Raw genomic sequence first — 13,446 nt, 5'->3', positions numbered from 1 at the left:
AATAATGCTAATTGGTAGTAATAAGCTTTCAAAATTGAGAGAAAAGCAGGGGCTTAAAGGGCTATAGGAAGAAATAAAATCATGGAAATCTTCATGGCTGTGCAGTTCTGCTCAAGGAAGTAGGTAAAAGTTACCTAGCAAACAGGCCACAGTGCACGCATGCACGTCTTTACCAGAACAAGGAGCAGTCCAAGGATTCCTCGCTAGCCCCACGTTGAAAGGCTTCAACAAGACCACCAGATCTCTGTATAGGCTAGGAACAAGCCTGTCCCCCTACAAGTTAGGGGACGAGGGTTCCCTGTTGGTTTTCATTCACTTTGATTTACTTGTATTACGTATCATGTAAAACACGCATGCTTTAAGTAACATTACAAAAATAATGACAGGAATCGCTAAGTTTTGTTAACACACACACACACACACACACACATATAAAGCAAAATAGAGATGCACTAGGTGTAAAACTACATACTGGCTCACAATGCAGGCCATTTCCAAGGATCATGCAGTCCAGAGTTACTCACTGTAAAATCAACCTGAACTGATAAGGCTGGGATATATATATATTTTTTTAAACATACTAAACCTTTAATGTTCATCCACTTAACAGTCATTATTCCTACTTTTGGAACTAGTGTGTGTGTGTGTATGCATGTGCTCAGCAGTGTCTGACTCTTTTGTGACCCCATGGAATTTTTCAGGCAAGAATACAATACTGGAGCAGGTTGCCAGTTCCTTCTACAGGGCATCTTTCCGACCTAGGGATCGAACCCGCATCTCCTGCGTCTCCTGCACTGGCAGGAGGATTCTCCACCACTGCGCCACCTGAGAAGCCCAGGTTGGGATATATTTTTAATGTCAGTTAGATATAATCTAGCATGTAACCATCTTTCTCAATCTTTTTAGGATCCAAAGGAAAAACTGTAATCTTGGGCAATTTACTTAACTTCTGCAGGCTTCAGTTTTCTTATCTGTACACTGTGACAACGTGGACAATAATGGTACCCACCCAACTGGACTGTTGTAAAGATTAAATGACATAATTCCATTAAACACTCAGAATAATGCCTGGCACATAGTAAGTGTTCAATGTGTGCTAGCCATATTATTATGAGAATGTCTTTAGCAGACAGAAGCAAAGATGTTCTTAAAAAGCTATCATGGGAGAACACAGAAACATCTGAGGTAGAAGAGGTAAAAGCACAGAAATTGGATGGGAAGCTTGCCTAATCATAAACACTTAAGGTTATTTCCGAGGAAAAGAGAAAACAAAATTAAACAGCACATTTTAAATGGCTAAAAATTAAGCATTTTAACAAAAATATTTAAACTGCATCTGCATATACCATGTGAATCCTAATGGTGGAAGCCGAATTAAAGACCAGTATGAGAAACAGCAAGACAGTGACCTCAAGGGGTCTGTGATCTGTTCAGTTCTCCACGGAAGTGTCCACATGGACACACTTCCTATCTCCTTCTGTAAACCCAGATTTTCAAATGTCAGGCTTACTTAAGTGAGGTAAAATAATGTTAATTGGCAGTAATAAACTTTCAAAGTTGGGAGAAAAGCAGGAGCATAAGGGAGCTCTGAAGCCAACATTTGTGGACTGAATCAAAATAATGAGGCTATAAATCTGGGAGAGGGATTTTTTTTCTACAAATGGTTTAAGGTTCCATAAAAGTGGTAGTATCACTGGGCCACCAAGATTTTTTCTGGTTTTCAAAATCGTTTAGTAGTAAAGACAAACACGATCATTCCCACATTATAACGATGCTTCCCATTATTTTCAGGTTCTCTCTCTCTCTCTCTCTCACACACACACACTCTTTCTCTCCCCTTCAACAACTAGGCACCTACCACAGGGTCCTTCACAGTGTCAATCAGCTTAATGATATTTGTTCCACCACGAAGGTTCTCCAGAATCTTAACCTCTCGTTTTATCTTCTTTTTCTTCACTGGCTTAAATACACAAAAGTAATCAGAAGTAAGACTCCTTTTGAAGTTAATAAATAAAACTTTAAAACAATGTTTGTATCAAATGGCTATTGCACTATCTTGCCCAAGCGCATGTCTAAATTAGAAGAGCTTCGGGAAGAAAATGAGGTTTAAGAGGGGCCTGCCCATAATAATTTTTAAGATTACGTGAAATAATTCACAGATTCATATAGCTTACATGTCAAATCTTTTAATTAGTTACATTTAGGACACATGAAATTTTGAATGCCTATGTCATACTTTAAAAATAAAATGTTTACTAGTTAACTGCCCAATGGAAAACATTATAGCTCTCAACAGCTGTCTATCATACACTCATAAATGGAAAAACCGAAACAAACTGGTAAGACACCTGCTCTTCCAACGGGTCGCATGTAATTTTGTCTTCTAGGAGTGAAGACCAGTTCACTGACATCAAGTTACAAACTTGTTTCCCAGCTGCTGGCTCCCGTTTCCTGTCACCACTCCCATTTCCTTAATATCTAGACTCTGAAATCAGCTCAGAGCCTGTAAAACTTCCCAACAGACCCCATTCCTAAAGGAAGAGATGATGGATCAGCAAAGGAAAAGACCAATCTCTGACACAGGAGTGACTGAAAATCCCTGCTACCCACTAACCTTTCAATCTGCTAGATAGGCAAACCGGAAACCTTAATCAAAAATGTCAGCATTATGCATGTTATTTGTCATAAATGGGCTAAAGAGTCTGAAGAAGAATAAAAGTAGCTCTAGAAAAATAAGCATTATCACAATCAATTATGCTTTATAAAGTACTTAAACAGCAACTCGTATATAGGAACCAGTCGATAAATATTAGGTCCATTATTTTCATATTTCATTCTCACAAAATTCCTATGTAGTAGACTCAGCCAAGTTGAGCTGTTTGCCCAGGATCACACAGCTAATAGTAAAGAGCAGGGGCAGGATTCAAATCTAGTCAGTTTGACTCTGCAGGCCTCACCCTTAGCCGCTGTGCTTTCATTTCCCAAGTGTGGCCATGGGAGAATCTTAACTTAGGAAAAGGAGTACTGCCTCACCAAGACACTGTTACAATAGCACGGGCAAAGACAAAGACAGCCCAATGGATTAGCCACGACGGAAAAGATGGAAAAAGACTGTGTCTATGTGGTGGTGGTGGCAGTGGGGTAAGTGGAAACATAATACATACACAAGTCAGAGAAACCATCCTCTCTTGTTGGTCACCAAGCTACAGCTTTGAACACAGAACAGAGAGATTATAAAACATAGAACACTGCATCACCTTGAAGAGAGTGCTCAACTGAGCGACTGGAGTCTGGCTGCATTCTTTCAAGCCAGCTGCCGCAATTGTGCCCATTCCATTTTGTCAGGATTCTCAGTAGAACAGATCTGGCTACTGTGGTTCTTTCTCCATGTCCACTTAGGAATTTTACCATTTCCCTTTTTCATAATTACAGAACTCAATACTTTGGAAAAGTGAAGCACTCGAACATCAAGTACAAACTTGGTCAGAAAACAGCCAGAGAAGGATATACTACAAAATAAGTAGTCTACAAGCTTTAAAGATGTTTATATCATGAAACACACAGACTAAACAACTACTCCAGATTAAAAAAATATAACAACTGAATGTAATACACGATCTGGGATTTTCCTTTGCTATAAAGAACATTATAAGGACAACTGGCAAATGAGAACAGAGGCTGTAGATTAACTAACTGCACCGCATCAATATTAATTTTTGATTTTTGATCATGGCACAGAGTTATGTAAGAAATTGCTTTTGTTTTTAGGAAATACAGGAAATTAAGGATAAACAACATACTTTCAAGCACTTAAGTAAAAGAAATATAGTTATATATCAGCACATACATACATATATGTATGTATAACATATGTGTGTATATATATAAATAAAAGAGAAAAGGATATTTAAGAAATCTGCATGAAAGATACATGGGAATTTTTGCAATTTTTCAGTAGTCTGAAATTTTGTCAAAAAGTTAAAAGAAAAATCAAACGCAACCAGTATATTCAACGTACGAAAATTCTATTTTTTTTTTTTTTTGGCCACACTGCTAGGCATGTGAGATCTATTTCCCCAACCAGGGATCAAACCTGTGCCCTGCCACAATGGAAGGTCAGCATCCTAACCACTGAATTACCAATCCCCAACAAATTCTAGAGTTGTCACCCGCTCTTGGAAACCAGTTACAAATCTGTGGGAGTGGCAGCAGAGGGAGAAAAAAAACAATAGCCAGAAGCCCGTGTTCACCAAAACCCCCCTCTCGCTCTAAAAGTGAAGAAGTACCAGGTAACTATTGAATAAGCTGCTCCCATGACAATGTCTCATACAGAGCCTTGGCCTTGTTCTGTTATTCAGCAACAGATCAGGCAGGCCCCCAGTTCCTGGATAATCCAGTTCAGATGAACATATCTTTCACTATGTCTAAAGGTAACTCACAGAACAAGTGAAGCGCATTTGACTGCCCAATCGTCACCTGTCAGACTGGGGACAGCAGAACGAATCTGAAGTGGCAAAATGGAGTCACACTGCAGCTAGAGTCCTCACATACTGAGAAAAGACCAAAAGACTGTAAGAAAAGCTCAGGATACTACCCTCCAAAGCAGGGGCACCAAGTCTCTACAGGAATCAGGCTTCAGATAACTCTCTCTAGCCTCAAGTTTACTCCTCTGAACCTGAGAGACCTCCAGAAGCCAAAAAACCAATGAACGCCCAGATACTTATGACAGCGATGATTTACATTCTATAAACAGAATTCAAGAGAAAAAGTTAGCATTTTTAACGGAGGCTCCTTGGCATATGAAGGAAAACAGACCATGAATTTTTACAGAAATAATGCTGCTCTGACCCTCCAGCCCACTGTCCACACTCACTCGCCACCACTAAAGTGGAAAATACATTTTCACAATTTCACCATTTCACATTTCATCTGCATGCTAGATTAAAAGCCCTTCTCTCACCTAAGGTTCATTTATCCCAATTCAGAGAATATCTGGCTCTAACTGAATCAGTTTAGCTGTTAACAAAACAAAAAAACTTATACTCAAAGTCTAGTAGATAAAAAAGCTAAACAAAAGAAATTAAAGTATTAAATCAAGTTTTAATAATAAATGAATTTCAGCATACACCTAAAGAGAGCATTTAAAGGGGAAAAACTCCTTTAAAATTTTCTGTTGAAGAGCTCTGAAAAGAAAGAAAAAAAAGATTTTTTGCAAGAGGTTTCTGCCCTCAGGTGAAGAGTCCCAGGTAGTCAGCAGAGTCTTGGTTCAAAGTGGTCCTGCTTCTCCTTCCCTATTCAGCAACATTAAACATTTTAAAACAAAGACCAATTTAGTGATGGCTGCTCAGAAAGAAGAAAGTTGATAAAGTCAGTTACCTGTCCTATTTCTTTACTCAGAGCTGATCTTTAAAAAGCCAGATCTGAGAATGATTTCAACTACTAGCATTTAATTGTGACTGAATTTGCAAGCTAATGTCTGCTAAAAGGCATTAAGAATTATGACCTCAATAAATCCCAGCCAATATTAAAAGGCAAAATCCTGTTTTAATTTCTTTCCAAGCACAACTGAAGTGATACATTCAAGGAAGGCAGGAACACAGCTCAAACTTTCAAACCTGGGATTACTTTTGTTCCACTACCAAATCAACAGCAGGCCCACTAAGATTTTAATTTCATCACCTGCAATAAACAATTACAACGAACAATGGTTGTCAGGACTATAGGATAGAGCAGAAAGAATGCTCAGTCTGGACGATGGCTTTTATTTTATTACCCTGGCAGAATCCACTGCAACTGACCTAAATATCAACATTATTTGTGCAGTGTTTCTTCTTCACAACAAATTTCCCTGATTTTCAACTCTCATCTTCCCAAATACATGATCAATTTCTTGAGGGCAATTGTTATGCTCAGGATTTAAAAAATTTTTAATTTAAAACAGTGAGGCACATAGTAGGCCTTTGGCATCTCACAGAGAGTATGGTAGAGTCCTTTCTCCTACTGGCTCTGCCCTCTTAGCAAGTGATTAGGATGAGACCTGGAGGTACTGTATGTGTTAAAAAAAAAAAAAGTATAGAAACACTGGTCCTTATGATGTCAAACAAGAAACAAAAGTAACATTTCACTACATGTTAAATATGCTGCTATGGATACAAACCAGAGAAGCCAAGTCTGGGTCCCTATAGCTCTCCGGGCTTTCATCTACCCCACATGTCAAGCAGCAATCCACTGACATCAGGTATTTCCTTCCAGAAGAACACCTCCAAAAATCATTAGAAACAAACAAATTCCATTTGACTTATAGTGCATGCTTGTCCATCTTTCCAGTTCAGTTCAGAACATCCAGCTGATGTCCCAGCTGTGCCCCTCACATCTACCAAGACTCTGCAGCAGGGACAGAAGGTCATGAACCCAATGCTTCTATCCCACTGGCCATGGGACCCTGAGCAAATTACAGGTTCTCCTGGGTCTTGCTTTATCTGTAAAAACAGGTTTGGGTTCTAATAATATCTATGCTCCCCTATTGTGATTCTGTTTCACAGGTTGACCACACTCTCAATTTCCGACCCCACACCCACAGCATTGGATACAGCACTGACTCATTCACAATTTTTAAAATCTGTATTATTTTTAATACTTTAACAATCCTCTTTTTATACCAAGAGACATATTAGCATTAATGTCATTTCACATAGTGGATATCTTGGTACACTTGCCTAATAAAGCAAATGGAGGGCAAACAACCTACCAGCTGAGAAAGTATAAATAGAAAAAAACATCACTTTCCTAAAACCTCCATAGCCACCAGCTCACTGTGAAGTAACTGAAAAGGATTTGGGATCAATCATCTTTAACACTAACTCCTGACAGTACAAAGTTAAACTTGTATTACTACCACTCTTTGTTTAGAAGCTTGATAATTAATTTGGGTGGGAGGGGGGAGGGTGCATGGGTGGGAGGGGGGAGGGTGCAGGGAACGGACAAACTCTATATGAAGTAGTACCAACAGGAAGCCTAAGATGAGGATTTCCAGTACTTGCAGCACGGGTCCAAAAACCCGCACTTTTGTTTTTTAAAATCTGGTATTGCTTTTAACTTCTATTTAGAAAATAGTTGAATTTGCAGCCTCCCAAAGACTTCAAGAAGAGATGAAATCCACAAACAGAGGTGATGCTCACAAATGCTAAAAGTTGTCCAAAGTGGCCAGATGCTTTTATTTCTGTGTACACTCTCCTAAAAGGTACTACAAAGGTACTGAAAAATTGATTTTTCAAAATCAAAGATGAAACTTTAGGCATGAAACTGGCTTTCCGTCCTGCTATATTAACCCTTACCATCCTCCCTCCCTCCTCAAAACAATTTCTGTCAAAAAAGACACAACCTCCCTATTGATTGGGAAGTGTTCTCTGAAGATTTTGGTTTCAGAATCTCAATTCACACTAGACAGAAACATTCTGCCCACCAATTTCTAAATTCCTAAAACCTCTCATTAATATTTAGACATCTACTGATGTAAATGAAAAGATAAGAAATTTCTCTGCAGTCATTCATCATCCAACCATATGTTGGAAAGCATTGGATGGAAACGTTCACCAAAAAAGCAGGCCGTTCCTGTCCTCAAGGAATGTACTCTGTCTCAGTGACCACGTGCACATCAACACAGAAGTTCCTTCCTGCATCTGAAATCCAGTAGGCCAAGATGAAGAGCAAGCTTTTTCTGGAGTCCTTCAAATTATGAGAAACTGGTATTATGTTAAGGAACTAATTTCCTGTGGCCAAACATGACAATAGTAGTATTAGTCATAACTCTGACTTATCTGAATAGGGGCACATAACTTTGGATAAAGGCCCTATTCTTTAAAAAAAAAAACAAAACAAAAAACAGTACTTTTAATCTACTTTAATTCAGCCTGTCAGAAAGAGAAAAGCCAACAATACCATCATTAGTTTCTTACCCCATCCTTCAGACAGAACAAAATCTGGACAGAAATGTCACAGTGCTTTGAAAAACAAAAGTGAGTGTACTTTTCATCAGCAGAAACAAGGTGGTGTGGGCTGCACCCTGACAAGGACTTGTGTGGAAAATATAGAAGAAACAACACTTAGCTAGCTGGAACATCAGAGGGGCCTCCCAAGTCTTATTTCAGAAGAGTGGAAGTTACTCGGTGCTCAATGTTAAGATCTTACAACCCAATGCCAAAATAAGCAGTAAGAGACTGGGAGAAATAAGAAACAGGAGCCCTGGCTGATGGTTACTTCAACACAGTGATGTCAGGTATGTTTCTCTGTGCCTACATTTCTTGTTGGTTAAATATAACCTTAGGCTTCCATACAGGGTTCCCTAAACATATCCTGTGAATCTTCAGAGCAGGGAAAAAACCATCTAGTAACTGAGGCTACGAAGTTCTCTACAAGGATGACCAAAAAGCAATGTGATGCTTCTCTAACTGAACATACTGTTACTTCCATGTACACCTGAATGTTGTTCCTTTTCAAAAAAGATATCACAGGAAGTTGCATGCTTACTCTAAAAATGCTGCCATCACATGAAAGTTCAGACATTTTTCTGAAATTGCTTTAGCGTCAGCAGTTCATTCTTTCAAATGCACAACAATGGAATGTGGATATTCCTAACCTCAATTTATGCCTTGCTTACTTCCTAGAGAGATTTTAAGCAGCTTATAGTAAAAACATTTATGCTAATATATTAAGAAAAAAGCTGTATGGCTTTCCCAGGTGACTTCTCTGAAGAAAGCACCTTTTAAAATATTTATGCTTGTGAAGAAAAACAACAACAAAAAAGATGACATGATTCTGTAGGTGCAATTCATATTTAGGGAAGAGGAGAGTCAAAACCTCCATCTTTTCAGTATCAGTTTCTCACTTCTTACCCCCAGCGTTTCTGACAGCACAAATAAGTAACTTGCCTATTTCTCTCAACCGTAATCCTGTCTCTTTATCACTAGGCTAGGCTGGTACTGAGTAATAGAGTCGCTCATTTTTCTGAAAAGCAATTTTCAGACAGTCCAAGCCTGACCCCTCTTTTTAAATAGGGACACAGCTGCCCTAAGTCTACTTAAGATCACAAAAACAGCTTTTCAATTCTACATTCTTATCCACAGAGCCTCTCCAAAATGGCCATACTGGAACTCTTGTTTGTGTAAAAGTGCTGATATTAATTAGCTCTTTGGTCATCTCAAGATTCCACTAAATGACATGCACACAAATGAAATGATCTGGCAATGATGAATACCCTTCACAGATTCTAAGTACTATTTTTTAGTCAACCCTGTAAAACATTATCAAAGCTACACAATCAGTTACCTGGAAGAGAATTTAGCCAACTCTTCATACTTAATAATATCAAGCCTCCATTCAAAAGATGAAAAAGTGTGTATCTTTTACAAACTTAGGCTGTTAAACCAGATTCAGGCTGTTTTGTTCCAATCATTATTTTAGTGATTATAAGTGTACTCTCTACTGCTCCCAACTTCACTTTTACTGGCTGATAAGCAACTACGAACCGCCCTGGCCCTGTTGGCTCACTGTATGTACCCCATCTGAAACTTTTATAACCAAAGGAGAAAAAACAAGCAATTATTCACTGAGGTGTTTCCCTCTACTCAGGCTTCAAACTCCTCTTTGAAGCTACTCTTTCCATCTTTCTTTCTAGAATAACAAATTCAGTGCTCAAGGAGCCTTTGGATCAACTGGGCTCTTCATGAAGAGGCTCTTCTTGCATGTGAATACCTCTTTAGTCTGTAACAAATGGAGGCTCTTTGGAATATTCACTTTGGGAGCCCATAATTACATTTCAGAACAAGGATGTTCCTGAACTACCATGCTTAGATTTGAAAAAGGTCTGTGTGAAAAAAAGTTCAAACAGAAACGGCGTGGGAGGAGTAGCAGAGGGACATAGGGCAGAAGGTTTGTAAAATGAGTTTGTCCTGCTCATTCTAGAATGTGGTTGGAGTGGTTTGTATCCTTCTGACCTGTGAAAAAGAAATTTTAATGGCACTCATAAGACACTCACCTTGAGAATTTTTACCACCACTCTCTCATTGTTGGTGATGTTAATAGCCTCAAATACTTCACTATACTTTCCTCGACCAAGTTTCCGAACCAGCTGGTAATCATCTTGATTACTAGGAAAGACAAGAAGCACACATAAATGCCAGGACTTAGGATAAACCAAACCTATGCCCACTACACATCTCCATCCAGGCGCTTCCATTGATCAAGCACTTGGAAGCGTCTATATACCTCATGCCATAACTCTTTCCCTAAATGAAATCCACAACATAAACTTGGCTCCTTTCACTGGACGCAGCTCCTAACCTAACTGGTCCCTCATAACTTGGGGGAGACAAGGTGGGAAGGTAGGGCTCTGAGCCAATCTAGAAAGGTGAGCAGAGCATCCATCCTGGAGGCTCACAGGTGCCCCTCTGCCCACAGCACCTGCCTTATTACTTCACTCTCGCAAGGTAGACGGCGCCGGCTTTGAGAACCTGGACGTCTTTAAAAAATTTCCTCCCACCCAGCCTCATTTCAAAAACCTCAAAAAGGCAGAGAATTTTAATAGCTCAAGAGGACAGATGCTGACTTCCCACCCCAACAGAAACCCCAACGCGTGAGAAGGAAGGGCTACTCCTTCACTTCCACCAGGCTCTGGTCTTTGGATCCCTACACTTGTCAGTAAGAGAGCATTCCCCGGGGCGAGAGGGGGTGAGCACGGCTGAGAAGAAGGGACGAGAAGCGGGGAAAGGGAGACGAGAATATCGTGGGGAGGGTCTGCTTCCCACCCCAGGCTCGAAGAGGCGCGGGCCCAGCGGGGAGACAGACCGCGGGGGATGAGTGCGGTTTGCGGCGGGGGGCGGCCGGGCGGGGATGGGGGTGCGAGGGCCCGGCGGGGGGCTGCGGCGGCTTTACCCCCAGCTCGGGACGTGAGCCTCATAGTCCCAGTACTCGCGGCTCCTCAGGCTGTTCACCTCCGCGTAGACCCGGGCCCTGCTGCCCGCGGCCGGGCCGGGCATGGCGGGCGGGACCGGGGGGCGCCGCGGGGCGCCGAGGGTGGCGGCGCGGCGAGGGGCGCGGGGCGACGGGCAGAGGAGGCGGCGAGCCGCGGGCCGCCGGAGGAAGAGAAGGAGGAGCGCGGCGGCGGGCGGCCGCGCCAGGCCGGGCCCGCGGGGGCGGGCGGGCTGGGGGGCGCGGGGGGCGCCGGCCGAGCCGGCCCGGCCCTGGAGCGGCCGGCGGGGCGGCGGGGCGGGCAGCGCTCGCGCTCCGCGGCGGCCTCCGCTCGGCTCGCGGCTCCGAGGCGGCGGCGCTGTCGGCGGCACCAGCAGCGGCAGCCGCCGGCCGGGAAAGGGGCAGCGACGGCGGCGGCGGCGAAGAAGGAGGAGGAGGAGGAAACCCGGAAAAGGGGCCGCGCTCACTAGGAGCGGCCGCCGCCCGGCCCGGGGCCGCCCAGCCTCACAGCGCCCCCTGCAGCGCGGGGGGACCCGCCCGGCGGCCCGGCCCCGCCCCGGCCCCGCCCCTCGAGGCCCACTTTCAAATCTCCCCATCCTGGGTCTGGCCCGCCGCGCTCACCACAGGGTCGACCCCACCTGCAGGCTGCGGACCTAGAGCCTTATGCCTTGTATATCGTTTTAGGACTCCCCTAGAGACCCCTGCCCCAAACGCTCTGCCCTTTAGTCATCCAGAATTTACCCACCCCAACCTCCTGGACGGACCCTGTCGTGACCTTTTTGTCACCCAAACTGTTCCCATCAAGTCCCTTCCTAATGACTTGTTCTTAGTTCTCAGAACCGCTCCGTCGTAAGATTTCCCCTTCCTTCCCAGAGACACGCCGTCTTCCCCCCAATGGACCCTGACCTGTCACTCATAGACCCTTGAACTTCAAGACTTGCCCTTCTCTCTCATCCAGAGCCTTCCTCATAAAACCCTTCTCATACACTGTCCCCAAAATTTCCTTCCAGAACCTTCCCTAAGACCCCTCTGTATGCTTACATCGGACACTTGGTTAAGCTGGGGTCAGCCAGGTTGCTCACTGTAAAGCTCCTATTTTTCCCTCCATAATTAATAAGCGATACTTTGAGATGATGTAAATACTCTGGTTTTGTTTGGGACCACAGCAGGAGGGGATTTGTGAGAGTCCTGCCTGTAGGGTTGGGCTGGGGGTTGGGCATGGACTGAGGGTGGGGTGGCCAACCAAACCTTGGCCTGTTTTATTATGTTGCTTTCTAGCCCTGAACATTCTTCTCTCTTTGATCTTCTGGGCCTTTCTTTTGTCTTGCTTTCCCATCCCACTTTTTTTTTTTTTTAATTAACAGAACTTCCTCGCACAGCCCAGTTTGCTCTGATTCTAATCTTTTTTTTATATTCTATTCTCTAGATGAGACTCGGTTTCCTCTTTTTTGATATAGTTAAGAGCACAGACTGTGGAGTCAGATCCATCCCAGGTCTGAATTCCAGCCCTACTACTTACAAGCTCTGTGACCTTGGGCCAACAACTTAACCTCTCTGTGCTGTAGATTTTACAGCGTAAAAACAGTAATGGTGCCTACTTCATAGGGCTATGGGGAAAACGAGACAAGTTAAACCGTGTAAGGAGAAGGCAATGGCACCCCACTCCAGTACTCTTGCCTGGGAAACCCCATGGACGGAGGAGCCTGGTAGACTGCAGCCCATGGGGTCTCGAAGAGTTGGACACGACTGAGCGACTTCATTTTCACTTTTCACTTTCATGCACTGGAGAAGGAAATGGCAACCCACTCCAGTATTCTTGCCTGGAGAATCCCAGGGACGGAGGAGCCTGGTGGGCTGCCGTCTGTGGGGTCGCAGAGAGTCGGACATGACTGACGTGACTTAGCAGCTTAGCAGCAAACCGTGTAAAAGGGGCTTCCTTGGTGGCTTAGTGGTAAAGAATACTCCTGCCAATGTGAGAGAATGGGTTCGATCCCTGGGTCGGAAAGATTCCCCCGGAAAAGGAAATGGCGACCCAATCCAGTATTCTTGCCTGGGAAATCCCATGGACAGAGAACTCTGGTGGGCTACAGTCTGTGGGGTCACAAAAGAATCAGATATGACTTGGCGACTCAACAACAACAAACCGTATAAAATGCTTATAATCTGAGTGTCTAGCACATGCTACATGCTCAATATTATTAGGATCAGATCAGGACTTTCTCCTATGACTTTTCCCTCCTTGAGATCACCACATACCCATCTTTCAGTTCTTTCTAGCCTCCAAGCTTGGCCAGGGTCACCTCCACCCCCTCTACTCCCATCTTCCTGTGCTTGATTCCTTTTTCCTTTTCAAGTCTCACAGTTCAGTTCATTTTAAATGTTGGAGTTGATACTGCTGTATCTCAGCATCCACCCACATTCTTCAGAAGACTGTGTATTTTGTAGCTAGTTTCCTAGGACATTGTCCGCTTTAAAAACAGC

At 43.2% G+C, this 13,446-nt stretch overlaps 1 protein-coding gene across 4 annotated transcripts in view; it reads right to left on the bottom strand.

Moving 5' to 3' along the window:
• CSNK2A2 (casein kinase 2 alpha 2) overlaps window positions 1-11,399 on the bottom strand; it is a 35,639-nt gene extending 24,240 nt beyond the window's left edge. For 2 of the 4 annotated variants that reach the window (XM_081511746.1, XM_081511745.1), the window contains exons 1-3: window positions 10,930-11,399; window positions 10,034-10,145; window positions 1,859-1,960 (exon numbers count right to left, since the gene is read on the bottom strand). In XM_081511746.1, the coding sequence (XP_081367872.1) occupies window positions 1,859-1,960; window positions 10,034-10,145; window positions 10,930-11,033 (318 nt within the window). In that variant the 5' untranslated portion in view covers window positions 11,034-11,399. Of the gene's footprint in view, window positions 1-1,858; window positions 1,961-3,164; window positions 3,282-4,439; window positions 4,725-10,033; window positions 10,146-10,929 lie in introns of those variants that run through there. The other 2 variants (XM_081511747.1, XM_081511749.1) reach the window with 2 other exon arrangements.
• Between the last annotated feature and the right edge of the window lie 2,047 nt (window positions 11,400-13,446).

Source organism: Giraffa tippelskirchi, chromosome 7, assembly GCF_054371585.1.
Source record: "Giraffa tippelskirchi isolate mGirTip1 chromosome 7, T2T-mGirTip1v1.2.pri, whole genome shotgun sequence".
NCBI classification, from domain to species: Eukaryota; Metazoa; Chordata; class Mammalia; order Artiodactyla; family Giraffidae; genus Giraffa; species Giraffa tippelskirchi.
Note: the sequence above shows the minus strand (reverse complement) of the source record. Positions and strands in the feature narration are given on the sequence as shown.